The sequence below is a fragment of the Nyctereutes procyonoides genome, unplaced genomic scaffold, assembly GCF_905146905.1.
Source record: "Nyctereutes procyonoides isolate TBG_1078 unplaced genomic scaffold, NYPRO_anot_genome, whole genome shotgun sequence".
NCBI lineage: Eukaryota > Metazoa > Chordata > Mammalia > Carnivora > Canidae > Nyctereutes > Nyctereutes procyonoides.
In genome coordinates this window covers 33,089,648-33,112,764 of record NW_026575135.1, presented here as the reverse complement: position 1 = coordinate 33,112,764, position 23,117 = coordinate 33,089,648, and the positions used below count along the sequence as shown (strand labels likewise).

The 23,117-nt window shown below is 46.5% G+C and overlaps 1 protein-coding gene across 2 annotated transcripts in view; it reads left to right on the top strand.

Moving 5' to 3' along the window:
- The first annotated feature begins 1,045 nt into the window (after positions 1-1,045).
- The window catches only part of MTAP (methylthioadenosine phosphorylase), a 54,151-nt gene continuing 32,079 nt past the window's right edge, over positions 1,046-23,117 (top strand). The window contains exons 1-4 of one of the 2 annotated variants that reach the window (XM_055302324.1): positions 1,046-1,189; positions 13,541-13,627; positions 14,880-14,938; positions 18,484-18,651. In XM_055302324.1, coding sequence (XP_055158299.1) covers positions 1,157-1,189; positions 13,541-13,627; positions 14,880-14,938; positions 18,484-18,651 — 347 coding nt within the window. In that variant the 5' untranslated portion in view covers positions 1,046-1,156. Of the gene's footprint in view, positions 1,190-6,708; positions 6,754-13,540; positions 13,628-14,879; positions 14,939-18,483; positions 18,652-23,117 lie in introns of those variants that run through there. The other variant, XM_055302325.1, reaches the window with a different exon arrangement.

Sequence of the window (23,117 nt, the reverse complement as noted above, 5' to 3'; positions counted from 1 at the left end):
GTACTTGTGTCTCGTTTCAGTGTTTTGCTGCTGTAGGGAAAGAAGGCAGTATACTCTTCCACAGCCATCCTTCTCCACCCAGAGTTTTTGTGTCTCAGAACATTGCTGCCACCCAGCATTTACTCTAGGAGAGCTTAATCCATCAAGGGAGGTAAAGTGGATTATCCTAGCAGGGAAGGGATGGAGACTTTGAGAGTAAGGGACCGTCGCAGTGGAGGGCCGGTGCTATGCGCTGGGGAAGAGGGGGACACGGGAACGACGGTGACCCCGTGAGTCTGGATTCTGAATCTAGGTGAACTGGCCTTTGGCCGAGCTGGGAGAGGTTAGGGATGGCCTTGGCCGCGTCAAGCCAAAGGGCGGAGTGGGGGGGAGGGGGGGCTGGCAGTGTCTCCGCCTCCCCTGAAATTGAAGATGAGCAGGCTACAGTCTGCACATCAGGTTATCCAGGAGCACGTTGGTCTGTTTATTTCCTTCTTGTCATCCCCGAGTCCGGGGTCAGCGCCGCCCGTGCTCTGCCTCCCAGGACTTCAGGGTCCAGGTGGTGGGAAGAGCAAGGTGAGCCGCGTCAGCAGCTGGAGGGAGGTCGCGGAGCAGCCCCCACCCCCCCAGGAGGGGGAGGAGGAGAGGGAGGAGGAGGAGGAGGAGGAGGAGGAGGAGGGGGAGCTCCCTCCCGCGAGGACTCGTGGAAGGCGCCCCCGCCCGACCTCCCCGCTGAGGCCGAGCGCGCCGGGCCGGCTCGCGGAGGCGGGGGCGGGGGGGGGGGGTTTGCAGAAGTTACCGGAGCCGGTTGAAGTGCAGCGCCGAGTGTGGGGCTGTGCAAGCGCTCACGGCGGCCTCCGGCATTACCCTCGCCGGGAACCCGCTACTCAGAACCCGCGTGGAGAAAGAAAGCACCGCGAACCGGAAAGGTCTGCAGAAGGGGCGGGACGCGGGAACCTCGAATTGAGGAAGGGGGCGGCGGGGGCGATCCCGCACTAGCAGCCAATCCAGCTGTCCTGGGGAGGAAGAGGAGGAGCCAGGGCCGCCCCCGGGGCTCCGCGCCGCGAGTCCGGCGCTGCCGCTGCCGCTGCCGCCCCCGCCCGCTCGGCCGCCGGGCCCCGCGCCTCCACCTCCGCCGCCTCCGCCGCCGCCGCCGCCGCCGCCGCGCCGCGCAGCCATGGCCTCGGGGGCCGCCCCCACGGCCGTGAAGGTGAGAGGCGCCGTCCCGGGGCTGCAGCCGCCCGGCCCCTGCGCTCGCTCCCGCCCCGGGGGACCGCGCCCCGGGGCCACGCGCCTGGCCTGACGCCGCTGAGACCCGGCCCGGCCGGGGTGGCTCGCCCGGCGCCGGGGCCGGGCCGGGGCCGGGGCCGGGGGAGAGAGAACGCTTGCGAGGCCCCCGCCTGCGCGCCCCCGTGGGCTCCGCGGCAGCCGCGCGGCGCAGGGAGCGGGCAAGCCCTTGGGGGGCGCCGTGCGCAGGGGCTGCGCCTCCCGCCCGCCTTCCCGGCCTCCGCGCCCTCCCCGGGGCCGCGGGGGGCGCGGGCTGGGGGGGGCGCCCCGGGGGCTCCTGGCGCCTCCCGCCGGCCGGACTCCGGCTTCCGCCCCGCCTCGGCTCGCGGAGCCCACGTGAACTGGGTGCTGGCTCTTTTGCGAGCTTCCGGCTTTTTTTCTTCTTCTTCCCAACGCGGGGCTCTGCCGTCCTGAAGTTTTCCCTGCGGCAGCGCTTGGGGAAGTGCCGAGACTCCTGGACTCCCGACCTGGATGGAGCCCAGGGCCGCTCCCTGTTTGGAGGCCTCGGGGTTTGTTTGCAGCCTTCAAAGTTAGAGCTCAGTTTGCTTGCGCCCGCAGACCTCACGGGTCCCGGCACAGGGGATCGCTGTCGGTGGGAGGTGGGCACGAGGGCTGAAGCGTGCGCCCACCTGCCCTGGGGCTCTCAAACGCTTGTGACCTGGTTGGTGTCTTGCTTGGGAGAGAGCGTGTGTCAAATTACAGTGCAGTGGGAAAATTGATGCTAGAACTTAAGATCTCTTCTAGGTTGTTTGGTTGGCTGAGAACTCAGTTAATTTGACTTTAGAAATTCTTGCCTGATGGCATAGGAAGGTCTGGGATAGATCCTCCTTCGGGTGTCTCCAGATCTCTCCGGTGTGTTACTCAGCCAGTGGTTCGCTTATCGGGCTCTTAGGCTCTTAGAAGGAGAAGGGGTGGGGTGGAGAGTGTTTGCATTCATACTTAGAGACATGAAGTTTGTTTTGCCACTTTGAAAAGCATCTTGAATTTTTTTTTAAATTTTTTTTTATTTATTTATGATAGTCACAGAGAGAGAGAGAGAGAGAGAGAGAGGCAGAGACATAGGCAGAGGGAGAAGCAGGCTCCATGCACTGGGAGCCTGACGTGGGATTCAATCCCGGGTCTCCAGGATCACGCCCTGGGCCAAAGGCAGGCGCTAAACCGCTGCGCCACCCAGGGATCCCAAGCATCTTGAATTTAACAAGTATTTGTAGATCGCCTCTCCCTTATCAGTAACAGAGAACAAGGCAGAACGTTTTTCCAAAGCTTATGTGCGAAGTAGGTGAGCCAGGGCCTTAGGAGCCAATCTGTAAATGGAGATTTTCCTACAGGGTTTGCTGGGATGGTTCCAATTATCTGTCTGGCACTGGTTGAAACTTATTAAAAGTTAGTGCTTAATGGGGGGCGGAGGGGGTGTGAAATTAATCTTGCATGACTTTTTTCCAGCAGTTCTGGTGTTTTATAGGTTATTATAAGTGTTACTAGGCCACAGCTTTCAGTGGGTAAGCAGGAAGTGCTCAACTTTCCCTTACAGGAATACACTTAAAAGTCATGTTAAGAGTAGGATGATTAAAAAAATTTCTTAAATGTAAATTCTATTTAATTAACATATACCATATTGTTAGTTTCAGGGGTAGAATTCAGTAATTCATCAGTTGCATAAAACACCCAGTGCTCATTACATCATGTGCCCTCCTCAATGCCTGTCACCCACTTATCCCATCCCCTTACCCCCATCCCCTCCAGCAACCCTCAGTTTGTTTCCTGTAGTTAAGAGTCTTTTATGGTTTGCCTCCCTTGCAAAGAGGGATGATTCTGAAAAAACAGTCTCACTTCAGTCTTGTTTGGCATTTTCCAGCCACGCAGCTTCCCTGCAAAATTAGTGCAGTGCATTTAAGTGCAGAATGGGCGCTGATTAGAGCCCTGATGTAAATATTGAATGATGTATATTTTTGGTTTTGGCAAGATGCTGAATATAAAATTAAGAGGTACAAATAGTGCTAGGCCAGCCTGCTGATTGCTCTCTGAGTTTAGAGAGGTGACAGTTTTGCTCTGAGAATCCATGACAGTGACACCCAAGTCCCCCAAACTGCTGAGGCATCATCCTCTACAGGAGATGGCAGGTGCCAGTGTGCAGAGCAAAACAGGTTCATAAAAACCATACCCTATCCTCTGATCATAGACTGCGGAACTGGAACATTTCTTAAGACCATATAGCCACACAGACCCCTTTTGGTGGACATAAAGCTGAGTCCCAGAGAGGCTGACCAAGGTGTTCAGAGTTACACAGATGGACCTAGATCAAGAATTGGGCCTAGAAACTGGTGTTCCACCAACTAGATGCTGTAAGGCAGTTCTGAAATCTAACATGGGGTCTTTGGGCCCCATTTTATTATGTAAGTAGGGAGATCATGCCACCTGTCCCCCCCCCCCCCCCCCCCGCCATGGACACTTGCCCATGTTATTCATGACAGCTGTTGTCTGGGAGGACCTCAGGGAGACATGATCCTCCAGCGTCAGACATGGGCAGGTGGTATGCATGACCATGCAGAGGGATGAACAGGTCTTTGGCACCCAGACAGAACATTCTAAAGGGCTCTTTCAATGGGCTATGGCTCCCCCAGGCAGCTGCCCAGCCTTTGTTCTGGAGGGTTAAAGATAAGCCTTATTAATCATGGTTCTCAGGACAAGGTGGGGATGTAGTCCTATCATAAGTGGGTAGTGGCCTACAGTAAAACTGCATTGAGAGACGGACAAGTCATGGAGTCTATACTGGGACGACGGACCTTTTAAGCTCTCCTTTTGGCTCCCTGATTATAGCTGGCCAAGGCCTTCGGACTGAAAGTCCCTAAGTGACTCTCAGAAACCAAGGAGCAACCCTCAAGTCCCAGTTGGAAGCCAAAGAACCAGCTAGCCTTCATGTTTTTGTTTAGTCCACAGTGGCATTTTGGGTAGGACAGTCCCTCCTTTTGTAGGACTGTTCTGAGCATTGCAAGACCTACAGCGCATCCTGGACACCTCCCCACAAAATGCCCCAGTCTTCGTGGCAGCCAGAAATGTCCCCTTGGGTTTCCACACACTTCCGGGAGAGCCAGTACACACTCGGTTTGAGGCACCTGGGCCAGATCCCTGATACAGAGACTGGTGAGGAGAGGTAGGAGAGCCCACTTTGTATCCTGACCAGCAGAGAAAGACCAAGAGATAAGGAGACTTTTGTTGTTGCTTGCAGGGATGTTTTTTATTTTGTTTCTGTTGGAGATGGGGGGATAGACAGAAATAATGACGGGTACTAATGCGTTATTTCATTGGATTCTCATAATTCTGCGGATTAAGGAAGAATCTGACCGTTTCCGTACAGATGAGCAAACAGGTGATAGAAATTTTTGTGTGCAGTGGACCTTCATCCTTCACTGTGATTGTGATCATGGTATTCTAGTCTGTGCCTCAGAAGCATCTAAAGTAGTAATTCTCAAAGTGTGTGAGGCATCCACACCTGCCGGGGGATTTGTTAGAAATGCACCTTATTAGGCCCTGTCCCAGTCCTGCTGAATCAGAAGCACTGGGTTGGGGGCCCCGCAATCTGGGTTTTGAAGAGCTTCAGTATAGGGCAGCCCTGGTGGCGCAGAGGTTTAGCGCTGCCTGCAGCCCAGGGTGTGATCCTGGAGACCCCGGATCAAGTCCCACGTCAGGCTCCCTGCATGGAGCCTGCTTCTCCCTCTGCCTGTGTCTCTGCCTCTCTGTGTGTGTCTCTCATGAATAAATAAATAAAATCTTTTAAAAAAAAATGAAGAGCTTCAGTATATTCAGATGCCCTCAAAAGTGTGACAAGTGGTGACCCAGAGAGCTTGGAAGACCCAGGCATCTGCATTTTTAACAAGCTCGCCAGGTGATTCGTGATGTACTAGTTTTCTGTGGCTGCTATAACAGTCACAACAGACTGGATGGCTTAAAACTGTGCAAATGCATTCTCTCACAGTTCTGGAGATTAGAAGTACAGAGTGAGTCCTACTGGACTAAAATCTGGGCAGCTTCTCTTGGGAGATCCAAGGGAGAGTCTGTTTCCTTCCTTTTCCATCTTCTAAAAGTCACCAGCATCTTTGGCATCATGTTGCCTTCTTCCTCGTTGGACCATCTTACAGGGGCGCTTATGATTACATTTAGGTCCTACCCAGATAATCCAGGATAATCTCCCTATCTCAGAGCTTTTGATTTAATCAGGTAAGGTGACGTTCACAGGTTCTGGGAATTAGGACACAGATAGTCACAGACAGTGACCTTCAGTGAGCCCAGATTTTGGAAATTCCTGGTCTGGGCCCTAGAGTGAGGTGCTCAGTGCTCGCTGCACATTAGAACTACCTGTGGAGTTTTAAGAAAACAAACTCTTCCTTTCCCGATTAAAAGAGTCTCTAGTATCTTGGACCTGAGCTTTGGTATTGAAAACTCCCCGTGGGATTCTTGAATTGAGGAACTACCAGGTGGGGGCACCAGGAAGATTCCTGCTGTTGTCCCACAAGTAGGAGGGAGCTCTATAGAATACAATAAACATTGAGGAAAATGCTTCTCAAAAAAAAATGGGCCATTTCAAGAGGTAAACTATATCTTCAAGAGGGTGTGTCTACCCATTAGAATAGCATCCTGACTTTGTAAGAGGAGATTGGATAAGTAAAAATGATGGATGTTCTGTGTCATAAGATTGTCTCTGACCAAAATGTTGCTTTACTGTACTAGTTTGCTAGGCTGCCATAACAAAGTACCAAAACTGGATGGCTTTCTTCATAGCCTGAGGGCTGGAAGGCCAAGATCAAGGTGTCAGCAGGGTTGGTTGCTTTAGAGGCCTCTCTCCTTGGCTTACAGACGGCCAGCTTCGTCCTGTGCTTCACACTGTCTTCCTCGGTGTGTGCTTGTGTCCTAATCTTGCTTTATAGGGACAACAGTCATAGTAGATTAGGGCCCTCCCCATGACTTCATTCAACCTCAATGATCTCATCAAAGATCTTTTTCCAAAAATAGTTACATACTGAGGTATGGGCGTTAGGGCTTCAACATATAAATTTGAGCCAGTTCACCATGACCAATGCCTACAAGGGTGGCTTAGAGAGGAGCATCAGATCCGAGATAGAGCCCCCAGCCATCTCTGTGGACCATATTGCAGGTTTTAAACAGGCCATCCAGACTGAGACATTTGGCCACTCTCTCTCCATACAGCTGGCCTTTCAGGATTTTACAAGGCCCTGGGAGGCTCAAAGCCAGGTTGTCTTAATAAATGGAGAACTTTTGTCTGTTGCGCCTGCCAGATATGTCAGTGGCAACCAGAACTGAAGGACTGAAGTGCTCAGATCAGGGATCGCTGCCAGCTTGAGCTCTGGTCCTCTCGCCTCATCATGAATTTGAAGCACTCAGAGGCAGCCCAGCTCCCTAGCAGGAGTTAGTCTGGATTGCTTGGGCTTAGGTGTTTTAAGAATGCCGTCATGCAGTGCTGGTTTCTTTAAGGTAATGTATCCAGGCCTCAACGTGATGGTGAGTGGTTCTTGAAACCAAGTAGTATATGTGTAATTCCCTGGGTCCAGGTCCTAGGGGAAATAGACACAGGGTAGGGGTTCGTATGAGCCCTTTCAGCATTGCTGGAAATAACCATTCTGGCCAACATTCAGATAAAATGCTTTTTCACTCTCAGGGAGGAAGTCAAACCCTCTTTTTTTAAAGGAAATTGATGCAGTGGCCTGCTGTGGGAAAGTATGGGATGAACCCGTAGCTGTTAAAAGTTGGCAATGGGGATCCCTGGGTGGCGCAGCGGTTTGGCGCCTGCCTTTGGCCCAGGGCGCGATCCTGGAGACCCGGGATCGAATCCCACATCGGGCTCCCGGTGCATGGAGCCTGCTTCTCCTTCTCCCTCTGCCTCTCTCTCTCTCTCTCTCTCTCTCTCTCTCTGTGACTATCATAAATAAATTTAAAAAAAAAATTAAAAAAAAAAAAACAAAACTTTAAAAAAAAATAAAAAAATAAAAGTTGGCAATGACCATGATTGACCAAGGGTTCTCTATTTCAGAACCTTATCTTGTGTAAAGAAGTCCCAGCTGAGCAGGACTGGCCCAGAAATTCCATCCCAGTCCTCAAATATATTTCTAGGCAGCCTGGGACTACCTGGACTAAGGACTGATGCTTTTGGCTCAGGAGCCTAGTAAGGTCTTGTCCTTGCTTCCTGAGTGTGGATGAGGTCACTGATGGAGAGGCCCCTCCCTTTGGAAGTGTTAGCTTAGGTGCCCAGGGTCATTGTTTCTATACTTACCCTATGACCTTGGCCCAGAACGTGACCTCCCTGAGCATCAGATTCCTCAGTACATGGAGAGAATACAACTTTCCTAAAGGGGTATGATATAAAGGACTCCAGGGGGTATCAAGAGACAGTAAATCATCACAGTTGAGCGTGAAAAGCCACTCCTACTCCAGCTTTGCTTCTGACGATTTGTTAGAAGAGGAGTTTCTTAATTTGATACTTTTCTTTTGTCTTTGGGAAAATGAGTATAATACTGTAAGGCGTATCTTACGGAGTGGTTGTGAAGATCAGATGAGGTAAGGTGGCTGGGGCACTTGGCCCAGTGCCTGGCACATCTCAGTACTCAGACACAGTGACTTTATCACTGAGGCAGGTACAGAGTCAGCTGTTGGATTCAGAGGCTCCAGGCCTGGGAGTTCCATGCTGGTTATCCTTTGCTGTGGGGCCAGCAGGGGCGACATTGCCCCATCCTGGCGCTGAGGTCCTCCCTCTGCTGCAGGAAGATGGTTAGTGGACCATTTCCCATTGTGGCTATATTGTCCTGTGTACCTTGCAAGATACGACTGTCTGTAAACAACTGGAGCCTGTTGGGTGACTGGACACGCTCACCTACAGATCATTCCAGCGCCAGAGACCCCATCCCAGCGTTTCTGGGGAGCAGTAGCAGGTCTTGCTTTCATGGCCAGTACATGTTTCTCTTCCAGGGCTTCCTAATGCAGTCATGCAGCCTGGGAGCTGTGGCCTGAAGCTTGAGGCTGCTGACCTCTCGGGCTTAAGGCTGCTGAACTTTGGCAGGACCTCTCTGGTGGGCGTTTCCTAGTCACTGCTGTGATGCTAGGCTAGCATGCCCCAAACCGAGAGGTGGTTTCACCACAGTCAGTTTTGTTTTGTATGTGCAAATCTGAGACTCCAGTGTTGAATCCAGAATATGAGATGCCATGGCCCAGGGGACCTCCAGAAAGAGCCAAGTCAAAGTGGTAAGAAACCTCTAAAAAGAGGAGAGCGGGCAGCCCTGGTGGCGCAGCGGTTTATTGCCTCCTGCAGCCCAGGGCGTGATCCTGGAGACCCTGGATCGAGTCCTGCGTGAGGCTCTCTGCATGGAGCCTGCTTCTCCCTCTGCCTGTGTCTCTGCCTCATTCTCTCTCTGTGTCTCTATGAATAAATAAATAAAATCTTAAAAAAAAAAGAGGGGAGAAAAAAGGCAGAAATTTTCAAGAGCAACAGAATCCCCCAACTGCTGAGTATAATTTCAGAGTTAGTTCAGTTTTGTGACCTGGGGTGAGGACACAGGCTGGGCAGCTTATTGGGTCCCCACCATCCCATGATCTGGGGTGCTTCAGGGATGTATGAAATGAAGGATAAAATGGAGTAGCCAGTTAGAGGAAGGATTAAGATTCTATAAAACCTATTTAAAGTTTTTTTTTCTAGTACATTGGCATGATTTAAGTGTACTGACTTAAACGAACACTTCTGTTGATGGGAAAACTGGAATATTGGTTAATCTTAGGATGTTAATGTGGTAGCAAGGTAGGAGAGAGCTGTGGGGTTGGCACAGAATGTGTAACCTGCTGTGGTTTCAACAACCTACCACAAGGTGGCACCAACTTCAAAAGCTAGTTTAGCCAACTTTAGGAAGTTGTGGGGACACTTCCAAGTTCTGAATCACGTAACTAGCAGTTCTTCAGTAAAATCTCACTAAATTGCCCCTATGGTTTTGTTTCGTTTCCAGAAAACTGGGAGCCAGAGAGATCACCATTTCCCCATATATTAATATAAAGTCAACTTGTGTAACCTGATCTGAAAATTATTCAAATGTTCAGTGAATTCTTAACTCTGGGATTTTTTTTTTCTTTCTCAAGGAGCTGTGTTTTTCATTTAGTAGAAATTTTACTCAAGCAACAATAGGCTTAAAGCTTTTCATTGAAAAAATAACAATAGTCGCTTTCCATTCAGTTTTTAGTAAAAGTGTCCTCTCTCTAACCTGTCACTGATAATTTAAAAATTATTTTTCCTTTAGGAATTATCAACCCAGTGAAGCTTTAATGATTTCAGTCACTTAATTTTTAGTCAACACCTCAGTTAATATTTAGTTGTCTTTGTAACTGTTCTTGTTTGTGTTTCTTAGTCATCAAATTAGATTAACCCTGGAGTTGCAGTACCAGATTCCTTTTTTTCTTTTTTTTAATTTTTTTTTTTAAGATTTTATTTATTTATTCATGGCAGACACAGAGAGAGAGGCAGAGACACAGGCAGAGGGAGAAGCAGGCTCCATACAGGGAGCCCAATGTGGGACTCGATCCCGGGTCTCCAGGATCACACCCTGGGCCGAAGGCGGCGCCAAACCACTGGGTCACCGGGGCTGCCCACAGTACCAGATTCCTGTAACTCCCATTAGCCCTCGAAGATAGCTGTTAAGTTCATCTCTGCAAAATGCAATACAACACTTGAAATTTTTAAAAAATCCAGAACTACCTTTGCATTATTCATATTGACTATATAAGAGGGATGGTTTGATTTTATAAATATACATGAGGCTAACTTTCTTCTTTTCCAGACTCTTATCCATGATCTCTTACAGCTCTGTGATTTTAGTGGCATAGGAAAGAGAATCTTTCTTGTTTCTTTATCAAATGGTATAATGAGGAGGAAACATTACCAGCTTGGTATACAGAATATTTTCTGTCCTGGAGGTCTTTTGAACATTCCTTATTTCATAACCCATTTAGAAGACAAAATAAAATTCATTAGAAAGTACTGTCTGCAACCACACATGTATTTCTTGGGTTTTTTTTTTTTTTAAGATTTTATTTATTTACTCATGAGAGACAGAGAGAGGCAGAGGGAGAAGCAGGCTCCTTGCAGAGCAGAGGGAGAAGCAAGCTCCTTGTAGAGCAGAGAGCCTGGCTCAGGACTCAATCCCAGGACCCTGGGATCACAACCTAAACCAAAGGCAGACACTCAGCCACTTAGCCACCCAGGTGCCCCTAGGTTTAGTTTTCTAACTTAAGCTAGCTAAAGTATCTTTCTGTGCTAATTTGTTATTTGCAGAGTCAGCAATAAATGTCCTATAGTCCAAAAGCATGACCCCTGTTTTGGTTATTTCTGGAGTATGGAAGGCCCTCAAATATTTATTGAATGGGTGATTGTTTTTCAGTAATGTACAATTTTTAAAAAGGACTGGGGCTGAGAGGAGTTAGGATGACAGAGGAGTAGGGGACCCTAAGTTTGCCTGGTCCCACGAATTCAGCTAGATTGCTATCACATCATTCTGAACACCTGTGAAATCAGTCCGAGATCTGAGAAAAGAAATGGTGCAATTCTACAAATAGAAAAGTGACCACTTTTTGGAAGGTAGGAGGTGCGGAGACATGCATCTGGGGTGATACCTTGGAGGATACGTTCTGGGGAGGGAGCCTCTGGCAGCTGGCGCTAGGGAGCGACAGAGCAGCAGAGCCCGAGATGGGAACCTCAAGGATTCTGCTGTGCTGAGGGACGTCCCTGCTGAAAGGCACTGGGGTGGCACAGGGCTGAATGCTAGGTGGGACAGTGCACGGGTCACAGGAAAACCAGGGGCAGCCGGCTGCAGGCTGCCGTCAGCGAGCCCAGAGGTGAGATCTCGGCTCGGGGACGGCATAAAGCACTAACCGTGGCACGGTCCTGACTGCTTTGCGGTTGGGTGACTGCTCTCCAAGTAGGGCCCAGCAAGCACCAGACCCCCCCTCCTTGTAGGGTAGGGATAGAGGGAACATTCCTCAATATCTTAAAAGCTATCTATGAAAAGCCCACAGCGAATATCATTCTCAATGGGGGAAAAACCCAGAGCCTTTCCCCTAAGATCAGGAATGCGAGAGAGGTGTCCACTCTCACCACTGCTATTCAACATAGTACTAGAAGTCCTAGCCTCAGCAATCAGACAACAAAAAGAAATAAAAGGCATCCAGATTGGCAAAGAAGTCAAACTCTCACTCTTCTTCATAGATAATACTCCATATAGAAATCCCAAAAACTCCACCCCAACATTGCTAGAACAGATACAGGAATTCAGCAAAGTGGCAGGATATAAAATCAACACACAGAAGCCAGTTGCATTTCTGTACACTGCCAATGAGGCAGAAGAAAGAGAAATCAGGGAATTGATCCCATCTACAACCGCACCAAAACCCATGAGATATGTAGGAATAAGACCAAAGAAGTAAAGGATCTGTACCCTGAACATTAGAACACTGATGAAAGAAAGTGAGGAAGACACAAAGAAATGGAAAAACATTCTATGCTCAGGGGTTAGAAGAACAAATATTGCTAAAATGTCTATGCTACTCAAAGCAGTCTATACATTCAATGCAATCCCCATCAAAATACCATCAGCATTTTTCGCAGAGCTGGAACAAGCAATCCTAAAATTTGTATGAAAAGACCCCAAATAGCCAAAGGAATATTGAAAAAGAAAAAGCTGGGGGCATTACAATGCCTGACTTCACGCTATGTTAAAAAGTTTGATCATCAAGACCGTATGGTACTGGCACAAAAAACAGACACATAGACCAGTGGAACAGAACAGAGAATCCAGAAATGGACCCTCAACTCTATGGTTAACTCATCTTTGACAAAGCAGGAAAGAATATCCCATGGGAAAAAAGTCTCTTCCACAAATGATGTTGGCAAAATTGGCCAGCCACATGCAGAAGAATGAAAATGGACCAGTTCCTCACCCCATGTGCAAAAATTGACTCAAAATGGATTGAAGACCTAAATGTGAGACAGGAATCCATCAAAATCCTAGAGGAGAACACAGGCAGCAACCTCTTTGACCTCAGCCACAGCAACTTCTTGCTAGACACGTCTCCAAAGGCAAGGGAAACAAAAGCAAAAATGAACTATTGGGACTTCATCAGGATAAATGCTTCTGCCCAGCAAAGGAAACTGTCAACAAAACTGTAAGACAACCTACAGAATGGGAGACTATATTTGCAAATGTCTTATCAGATAAAGGGCTAGTATCCAAATCTATAAAGAACTTATCAAACTCAACACCCAAAAGGCAAACAATCCAGTCAAGAAATGAGCAGAAGAAGACATACCAAAGGCCAACAGACACACGAAAGAATGCGCAACATCACTCGGCATCAGGGAAATACAAAACAAAACCGTGATGAAATTCCACCTCACACTGGTCAGAATGGCTAAAATTAACAACTCAGGAAACAATAGATGTTGGTGAGAATGCAGAGGAAAGGGAACCTTTTTACACTGTTGGTGGGAATGCAAACTGGTGGACCACTCTGGAAAATAGTATGGAGATTCCTCAAAAAGTTAAAAAAAGAACTACCCTACCACCCAGCAATTGCACTACTAGGTGTTTGTCCACAGGATACAAACATAGTGATTTGAAGGGGCGCCTGCCCCCCAATGTTTACAGCAGCAATGTCCACAATAGCCAAACTATGGAAAGAGCCCAGATGTCCGTCAGCAGGTGAATGGATAAAGAAGATGTGGTGTATATGTACAATGGAATATTAGCCATCAGAAAGATTGAAATCTTGCCATCTGCAACAACATGGATGGAACTAGAGGGTATTATGCTAAGCGAAGTAAGTCAGAGAAAGACAAATACCATATGATTTCACCCATGTGGAATTTAAGAAATAAAAACGACGAACATAGGGGAAAGGGAGGAAAAATAAGACGACAATAGAGAGGGAGGCAAACTAAGAGACGCTCAACTCTAGGAAACAAACTGAGGGTTGATAGAGGAGAGGTGTGGGGGGTGGGGTAACTGGGTGATGGGCATTTAGGAGAGTACTTGATGTAATGAGCACTGGGTGTTACGTGCATCTGATAGATCACTAAATTCTATCTCTGGAACTAATTTTTTTTAAAAAAGCAACTGGGGCTTAGGAATGGAGAAGAGTGTATATATATGGGGGGGGAGAGTTTGCTTGAAATAATGATTTTGTTTCTAATGAAAAATGATCAAATCTGTTGTCTTTTTATTGTCTCCTTTAGATTGGGATAATTGGTGGAACAGGCCTGGATGATCCAGAAATCTTAGAAGGAAGAACTGAAAAATATGTGGATACTCCATTTGGCAAGGTTAATATCCATTTAGTGGAGACATACCAGCTTTTTCCTTTCTTCTTGCTGGCTTGATTTTTAAGTTCACAAAAAAATTGTTTTAATTACCTTCATCTTGGAAGCACAGAGCTGTCTGCCCCAGGGTGAGAGGGGTCACTGGCCCTGTCATTGGGTCCTAACAGCTGAGACAGTGTTCCTAAGAATGCCTTAGACTTCACAGATTATGAACATGCACATATGACTTTATAATTTTTATCTCTAGAAACCAGATTCTCATTTCAGAGATAGCAACTACTTCTTCAGATCTCTGCATTCACATTAGGTCCTCATTTGCTTCTACGTCTTCCACGCTCATTAGACAGACTGATGGCAAACAGAAATAAATAATGCAAAGTAGCCCTTTTTTAGTAAGCCCTAGCCCAAGGGGATTTCCTGAGGATCCAGAAAGCAATGGCATAACTGAACTAAAAATCACACACTCTCCCATTTCTGTTAAAATGATGTTCTCCTAGCTCCTGTGTCATCCATCAGGATGAGGTGTCTACCTTCTAATTCCATAGTGCTGCTTCCAAACACAGCAGTTCTTCTGGTCCTCCTGTGAGGATCCCTGCATCTGGCAGCCCAACCCAACCCTTCTTTCCAGCCAGGTCCTCAGACCTCATGTTCTCTAGGACCTGCTCTCAGCTTAGCTCATCTCAAGGCCTCATGTTTGGTTAACCGTCTCCAGTTTTCAGGACCTTCCCCTCCCTTACTTCAGGCCATCCCATGGCCACCCCCTCCCTTACGTTAAGTCATCCCATGGCCATCCCCTTCCTTGCCTCAGGGTATCCTGTGGCCGCCTTAGACTTGGTTAACCCGACAAGCGGTTCCAATGCTGAGTTCTTAAATTCTGTGACAGTGGCCTCCTTATTGCCTGTCACTTGCACATCTCTTCTCATAGCTACCAAATACCGTTGACACATCTGTATTTGAGCAGTGTGACATCAGAGTCCCCCGGGGTGCTTGCTCCAAATAGATCATACTAGGTAGTATCTGTTCATGCACCCAAGACAACCCTCCCAGTCCCATGAACCTCTGTGCTTGCAGAGGGCTCAGTAAGCATTCCTTATTGAGTGATTAAGTTGGTGAAATCTGGACTCTTCTTCCTTCCAGTGGATCTTCCAAGTTTCCATGAATCCTGTTGTGGTCAAACAACTGAAATGATGGTTTTTAAATTGTCCTGTGAATGTTTTCAAGTCTTAGGTTGTAACCATTTTCCCTTATGTTCAAGCCTTCTGATGCCTTAATTTTGGGGAAGATCAAGAATGTCGATTGTGTCCTCCTTGCAAGGTAAGATACTTTTAAGCTTTTTGAATGTTGCTGCTAAAGGAGGGATGAAATTCTGGAGAGTGTAATGGTGTGGGTGTGTGAGTGTCTGGTGTTAGAGCCAGAGCATCTCGGGCACTTTTATACCCCACTCACAGTTTGGGAGCAAACTGTAGTGACTTTGGAGGTCAGAGATCTCACCCACTCCCCCACCCCCCTTAGGCTGGAAAAGTAGTCAGCATCCTCAGTGAGCCATGGAAGGAGTCTGATTAAAATCAAAGCTTCTGGTTTTAGTTCTAACTGCAAGAGGGGAGATGCTTTCCCTTGTTTATTGTTTTTCTCCTAAGTAACAAGATAACTTCTTCATTCAGGAAGAATGCTTCATTTGTTCCTTGTGGAATAATAGTTACGGGTTTACCAGGAGTGGGTTCCCTTTGGTATCCACACTGTTTCCTGGACAAGACTAGCAGGGGCACATCATTTTTACCACACAGTTGGGATTTAGTAAGACTACATGTATGAGTTTTCTCTTGCTGTGGAACAAATGATCACACATGTAGCGGCTTCTGACAACATAGCATCCTGCATTTTCTGAGCACCAGGAGCGTGGGTGCAGCTTAACTGGCTACTCTGCTCAGGATCCCATAAGGTCAACTCAGGGCCTGGTTCTCACCTGGAGCCCCAGGTTCTCATTCAGGCTTACCTGCTTGCTGACAGAATGGGCATCCTCACAGTTGGAGGCCTGGGGCCTTCAGCTCCTGTGGGCTTGTTCACCTTCTTGGTCATGTGGTGTCCTCCAGGTTCCCGAGGGGCTCTCGAGGGCATGCTGGTGAGGTGGAAACCTCATCATGGAGGTGACCGCCAGCACCTTTGGTGGAGCCCATTGGCCAGAAGCAAATCTCAGGTCCACCTGCAGTGGCAGGATCACCCTATAATCTGTCTGCCACGCCACAGTTCTGAAATAGAAGTGACTTTGCTGAATCCAGTAAAACTAAATTGTAGTTTTAGATGGTCACATGGAGTCCATTTTAGGCAACCTCCTTTATTGGAGGATTGATTCATTTTTTTTCTAGGCTCTAGGAGAAAGCAGCTGGTGGTGTGGCCCTCTGGTGAGGCTTTTATGCTCCCACTCATTGAACGGAATCGCCTTGGACTGTGGACTCTGTCCCTCTGATGCACATGTTTCTTAACGACTTTGGATTTTTTAATTTCTATTGAGAATCCTGATTAGTGTATTGGAAACTAGCCTTAGGAAGATGCATACACTTCCTGGGCTTACGTGGACCTCCACCTTCTGAGAGGTTATCTGTCTGCTCGGTAAAAACCCTGACGTGCTCTGCCTCTCTGAAATTACATACAGAGCATTCTGATGTTTTTCACAGTCCTGTTGGTGAACAGAAAAGTTTTTTCTCAATATTAATACGAGATTAAGCAAGGGTTGTTTAATAACAATCCAACATGTGGTACATGTGGGTGGCTCAGTGGTTAAGCATCTGCCTTTGGCTCAGGTCATGAACCCGGGGTCCTGGGATCGAGTCCCACATCGGACTCCCTCCAGGGAGCCTGCTTCTCCCTCTGCCTATGTCTCTGCCTCTCTCTCTCTCTCTCTGTCTCATGAATAAATAAAATTTTTTAAAAATCTTTAAAAAATAATCCTATGTGCAGGGAGTATTATTAACCATTTTACAAATGGGAAAAAATCAGGCTGAGAGCACTGAGTGGCTATGAGGGGGCCCCACCACTAGTGAATGGCAAAGCTAAGACTTGAAACCAGGCAGTTTTACTCTAAAGCCCAAACTTAATCGTCAGTGTAGAAAGTGAGATTTCTGTGTGTTCACCTACTTCTTGAAAGCCTGTTTCTGCATTATCACACATAAAGGACCCTGGACTCAACACTGCCTTTTTGTGGTGGACCGTTTCACCCTTCTATTGGTAGTTTCTCAAGTGGCCCAGAATAATTTTAACTCTTTATGAAATGCTGCTTATATAATGTATCATCAGGGCACCTGGGTGGTTCAGTGGTTGAGTATCTCTGTCTTTGGCTCGGGTCATGGTCCTGGGGTCGAGTTGCACATCGGGCTCCTCACAGGGAACCCTCTTCTCCCTCTATGTCTCTGCCTCTCTCTGTGTGTCTCTCATGAGTAAATAAATAAAATCTTTAAATATATAGATAAGTGTATCACCTAACATGTGAATTTTAAAAAATAATTTTAGAAATTGGGTTCCCTTGACTGGCCATTTACTGGCACTCCTGGTCGTGTTCTGCATTCCAGCGAGGAGCAGAGATAAGGGCCTTACCCTCTCGGGGCTAATTCTAGTGGGAAAGATAGACATGGAAAAGGAACTGTGGTTTGAGCTAACAACAGGTGATAGAAAGAAAAGAAGATAGTGATGTGATTCTGACCCACTGGTTATGGAAAGCACTTCTCTGCAGAGCTGATGTTGGAGTCGAGACCTAAACCGGCCAGAGACTGAAGCAGGAATGAGCCAGAAGGCCAGTAAGGCTGACTTAGGATGGGAGGAACGCGGTCAAGAGCTGAGGCTGCATAGTACACTGGTACCCAAGTGGTATGAGGGCCATCATTAGGTGTTTGGATTTTATTTGAAGTATGGTAGGAAGTCATTGGTGGTTGTATTAGTTTGCTGGAGCTGGCACAGAATAGGTGAAAACAGAAATTTGATTGTTCACCGTTCCTGGAAGCTAGAATTCCAAGATGAAGGTGTCAGCAGAATGGGCCTTCTGAGGGCCTGGAGGGAAGGACCTATTCCAGGCCTCTTTTTTTTGTTTTTTTGTGGTTTTTTTTTTTGGCTTGCAGATGGCCATCTGCCTGTGCCTTCCCACATTCTTCCCAGTGTGCAAGTCTGTATCCAGATCTCCTCTTCTTGTAAGGACACTGGATTGGGGTCTACCATAATGACCTAATTTTAACTTCATTATCTTACTAGAGTCTCTGCAAATACAGGTACATTCTGGCATACTGGGGATTGGAACTTCAAAATAAGAACCACGGGGGACAGGCACACAATTCAGGCACTAACAGGTGGTCATATGTGAGGCGACTAGTTCTTGGATGAAACCTGCTAGTGTCATAACAGCAGGGAATTATTTTTAAGGTTTCATTGACTTACTTGGGTGATCAGATCAGACAAAGGAATGGAGAGGTCAACTGGAAATTTGAGTTTCTATTTCTCTTTTGTACCTTTCTTCATTGGCACCTCTTGTTTTCCATGTTGGGGCTCCTGTGAAACCATCTGCCTCAGACTCTGGGGGAGTGGGTGCACCAGAGGATAGACACAGTCTATGTCTTCCTTACCTGCTCTTTTTTTTTTTTTCTTACCTGCTCTTGATAGGAACATAAATACATACCACATAAAGGCAGCCTGCACTTTAAGACCAAATAGTTTGTATTTGCAGTAGGCTAGTTACAGCCTCGCCTCTGCCCATTCTTTCTGTGACCATAAATGTGCTCTGATGGAAAGGGCTAGAAGGCACTGCTGTACATTAGTTTTCTCTTCTTACCGGTATTCGAGTGCCCCGTTCACTCACCCTCTGCATTCACTCCTCGCAGGCACGGGAGACAGCACAGCATCATGCCTTCAAATGTCAACTACCAGGCGAACATCTGGGCTCTGAAGGAGGAGGGCTGTACACATGTCATAGTGACCACAGCTTGCGGTTCCTTGAGGGAAGAGATTCAGCCTGGCGATATCGTCATTATTGATCAGTTCATTGACAGGTGAGCAGGTCATCTGAGATGCTTTAGGCTCATGTAAAATCATTCCCAACTCAAGCAGATGTTGTATGGGGACCCAGGAGAGAAGGGGGAGGCAGGCCCACAGACTTGCTCTTAGCTTTTCATTGTGGGATGTTTTTAAACATCTGCAAACCAGAATAAGAATCAACTCTCAGGTTACCAGTTCCCAGCTTTGCCATTTATCAGTTCACTGCAATCTGTAACTTGAATAGATAAGGACTCTCCTAGAAACAAGCACATCACCTAATAGTTCCCTAGTCTTGGCTATCTAGACAGTGCTCCTCTTTTCCTTGTTGTCTCACAGACCTTGTTTGTTTTTTTCCAAAAAGGTGCCAGAGGGGCTCCACTCATTACATGCATGAGCTGATAATGTTTTGGCCACCTTTTTTCCTTTTTTTTTGTTGTCCTATGGTGTCCCCAGTCCGGATTTTACTGACCGCATCCTTAAGTGTCACTTAGTGTCTTCCCCTGCTGCCAACACAGGTTACTTGTAAACCAGCATTAGCTCTGAGGGCCGAATGAGAACCGGGTTCAAATTCTTGGCAAGAAACCTCCCTTCTGCATCAAATCAGCAGGCGTGTAATGTCTGGTTGTCTTTGGTGTTAAGATTGACCAATTGGTTTGGGAGTTAGGGACTTTTATTATTTAATTGTCCCCCCCAAAAAAATCACCAGTATTAGACTGCAAGATCCTGGGCTTTTTCAGCATTTAGAATTAGTTGAAGAGGGGCACCTGGGTGGGTCAGTTGGTTAAGCATCCAGCTCTTGATTTAGACTCTGGTCATGATCTCTGGGTCGTGAGATTGAGCCCTGCATTGGGCTTCACCCTCAGCGTGGAGTCTGCTTGAGATTCTCTCTCCCTCCCCCCTTTCCCCACTTTCTCTCTCAAATAAAAAAATAAATAAAATCTTTAAAAAAAAAAAGTTGAAGAAATCACAAGGGAAACCGAGTGGTCTCCAGGGGATTGCTTCCCACGGTGCCCTGCCCCCTTACAATTCCTAGTGAAAGGAACCACCTCCCAAGATGTTCTGGATAGAGACAGGTGTCTGCACTCCATGCCTGGAGTCAATGGTGGGGAGAAGTCGCACAGAGTATAAGCCATTTGGTGGATCCTGCTGAAGTCCCCAGAGCATCATCTCTGTCCTACCCTCCCCATCTGCCGCCTCTGAGTTTACTGCCTCTTACCTCTTCCATGGGAGGAAAGTTTATTCAGTTCAGTTCTCTGAGTCTTCTTCCTGTTAGGGATCTAATTTAGAGTCTATCAGAAGCATTCTTGATGGTTTCCTGATGGAGTGAGACTATTAGGTTGAACCGTGTGAAATTGACCATTCTGTAGGTCAGAAACGGTTGAGGGGCACCTGGGTAGCTCAGTCAGTTAAGTGTCTACCTTCAGCTCAGGCCATGATCCTGGGGTCCTGGGATTGAGCCCCGCATCAGGCTTCCTGCTCAGTGGGGAGCCTGCTTCTCCCTCTCCTTCTGTCTGCTGCTCCTCTTGCTTGCGCTAGCTCTGTGTGTCAAATAAAATATATAAAAAAAAAAAAAAGAAGAAGAAGAAATTATTGAAAATCAGCACTTTGTAGGGGGGAGGGCAAGATGGCAGAGGAGTAGGGTCCTCACCTCACCAGGCTCCACCAACTTACCCAGATTACTGTCAAATCATCCTGAAAACCTACGAATTCAACCTAAGATTTAAAAAGAGAATAGCCGGAACACTACAGAGAGAAGGGTTTTTGTTCTAACAGGGTAGGAAGGCAAAAAAAAAAAAAAAAAAAAAAGAATCCAATGGGGGATGCAATGGTTACTGCGGGAGCTGATTCCAGAACTGGAGAGCTGGCCACCGCCACTGTTGTTCTTCCTGATGTCACCCTGTGCCTGGGAGAGGTGGGGCCGCCAGGGAACAGGGGCCTCACAGGACAAACAGCTCCCACTGAGCCTGGCACCCAGCGGGGTGTGGGGCAGCTCCCCCAGGTGCACACACCTGAGAACCAGCACAGCAGCCCCTCCCCCAGAAGACCAGCTGGAAGAATGGGAAGAACAAGTTCTTGACCAAGCAGTGCTGGAAAGCTCCAGGGGAAGTTGAGGGGTTTACAGTATGTAGAACCAAAGAATACCCCTCCTTTTTTTTTCTCTTTTTCCAGTACAACTCATTTTTATATCAGACTATAAATTTCCAATTTTTTTCTCTTTTCCCACCTTAACTACAATATTTTACCACCTCTTCATTTTTAAGATCCTTCCTTTTTGACTTTAATATTAATTTCTACAATTACAGGTCCTAGATATATTTTCCACTTCTAGATTCTCTTCAACATATGCAACTTAATTTTGGGAGATATACAAGATATGTTGTTTTTGTTTTGCGTTTTTTGAGAAATCTGCCTCATTTTGTTTTACAATGGTGGAAGTTAATACCTTCTAAAACATGACCAGTATGCACCCAGAACCAAGTGGTATACTGTGCTGATTCATTCTGTGAGATTCTTCATTCCCATTCTGCCTCCCTCTTTTATCTCCTTTATTATGTTTTGGTGGTCAATACTGGGGCCTTCTAGAAGTATTTCTGGTTTATATAAATTTGGGACTGAGCATCTTCTAACATACATAACTTAATATACTCAGAAACAAGAGGATCACCCTTCTAGGACCCCTCAGGTAGACTACATTCTCCCTCCACTACCACTTCGTCATCACCACCATCTCCCAGTCCCCCCTCCCCTTTTTTTTTCTTTGTTTTTCTTTTTCTCTCTTCTTTAGGATTCCTGGCCTTTTATTTTTTACTACTTTGTTTTAAAATTTGTTTTTCATTTTAGTGGTTCTTTTGTTTTATTTCGTTCTGATCTCTGTTTTCAATTTCTGGTCTCTGACTTTAGCAGAATCATCTGGGGTGAAATTTACTCAGGTTGTGGTTGATACTCTTGATGCAGCCCACTCATACAGCCACTCTGCAATGAGCAAAATGACTAGAAACAAGAACTCACCACAAAAGAAAGAATCAGACACAGTACTCTCTGCCACAGAGTTACAGAATCTGGATTACAATTCGATGTCAGAAAGCCAATTTAGAAGCACAATTATAAAGCTACTGGTGGCTCTGGAAAAGAGCATAAAGGAATCAAGAGACTTCATGGCTGCAGAATTTAGATCTAATCAGGCTGAAATTAAAAATCAATTAAATGAGATGAAATCCAAACTGGAGGTCCTAAGGAGAGTTAATAAGGTAGAAGAAAGAGTGAGTGACATAGAAGACAATTTGATGGCAAGGAAAGAAGCTGAGGAAAAAAGAGAAAAAGAATTAAAAGACCATGAGGAAAGGTTAAAGAAAATAAATGGCAGCCTCAGAAGGAAAAAATCTATGTATAATTGGGGTTGCAGAGGGCACCAAGAGGGACAGAGAGCCGGAAAGCATATTTGAACAAATCATAGCTGAGAACTTCCCTAATTTGGGGAGGGAAACAGGCATTCAGATCCAGGAGATAGAGAGGTACCCCCCTAAAATCAAAGACTGTTCAACACCTCGACATTTAATAGTGAAACTTGCAAATTCCAAAGATAAAGAGAAAATCCTTAAAGTAGCAAGAGACAAGAGATCCCTAACTTACATGGGGGAGAAATATTAGATTAACAACAACCTCTCCACAGAGACCTGGCAGGCCAGAAAGGGCTGGCAGGATATATTCAGGGTCCTAAATGAGAAGAACATACAACCAAGAATACTTTATCCAGCAAGGCTCTCATTCAGAATAGAAGGAGAGATAAAGAGCTTCCAAGATAGGCAGAAACTGAAAGAATATGTGACCACCGAACCAGGTCTGCAAGAAATATTAAGGGGGACTCTAAGAAAAGAGGAAGCCCTAAGATATAATCGGCAAAAACAGGGACTGAAGAGGTATTATGATGACACTAAATTCATATCTTTCAGTAGTAACTCTGAATGTGAATGGGCTAAATGATCCCATCAAAAGGTGCAGGGTTTCAGACTGGATAAAAAAAGCAGGACCCATCTATTTGCTGTCTACAAGAGACTCATTTTAGACGTAAGGACACCTACAGCCTGAAAATAAAAGGTTGGAGAACCATTTACCATTCAAATGGTCCTCAAAAGAAAGGGGTAGCCATCCTCATATCAGATCAATTAAAGTTTATCCCAAAGACTGTAGTAAGAGATGAAGAGGGGACACTAGGATCTATCCAACAAGAGGACCTAACAGTCATGAATATTTATGCCCCTAATGTGGGAGCTGCCAAGTATATCAATCAATTAATAACCAAAGTAAAGACCTACTTAGATAATAATATACTAATACTGGGAGACTTCAACATGGCACTTTCTGCAAATGACTAATATTCTAAGCACAACATCTCCAAAGAAACAAGAGCTTTAAATGATACACTGGACCAGATGGATTTTACAGATATTTACAGACCTTTACATCCAAACGCAACTGAATA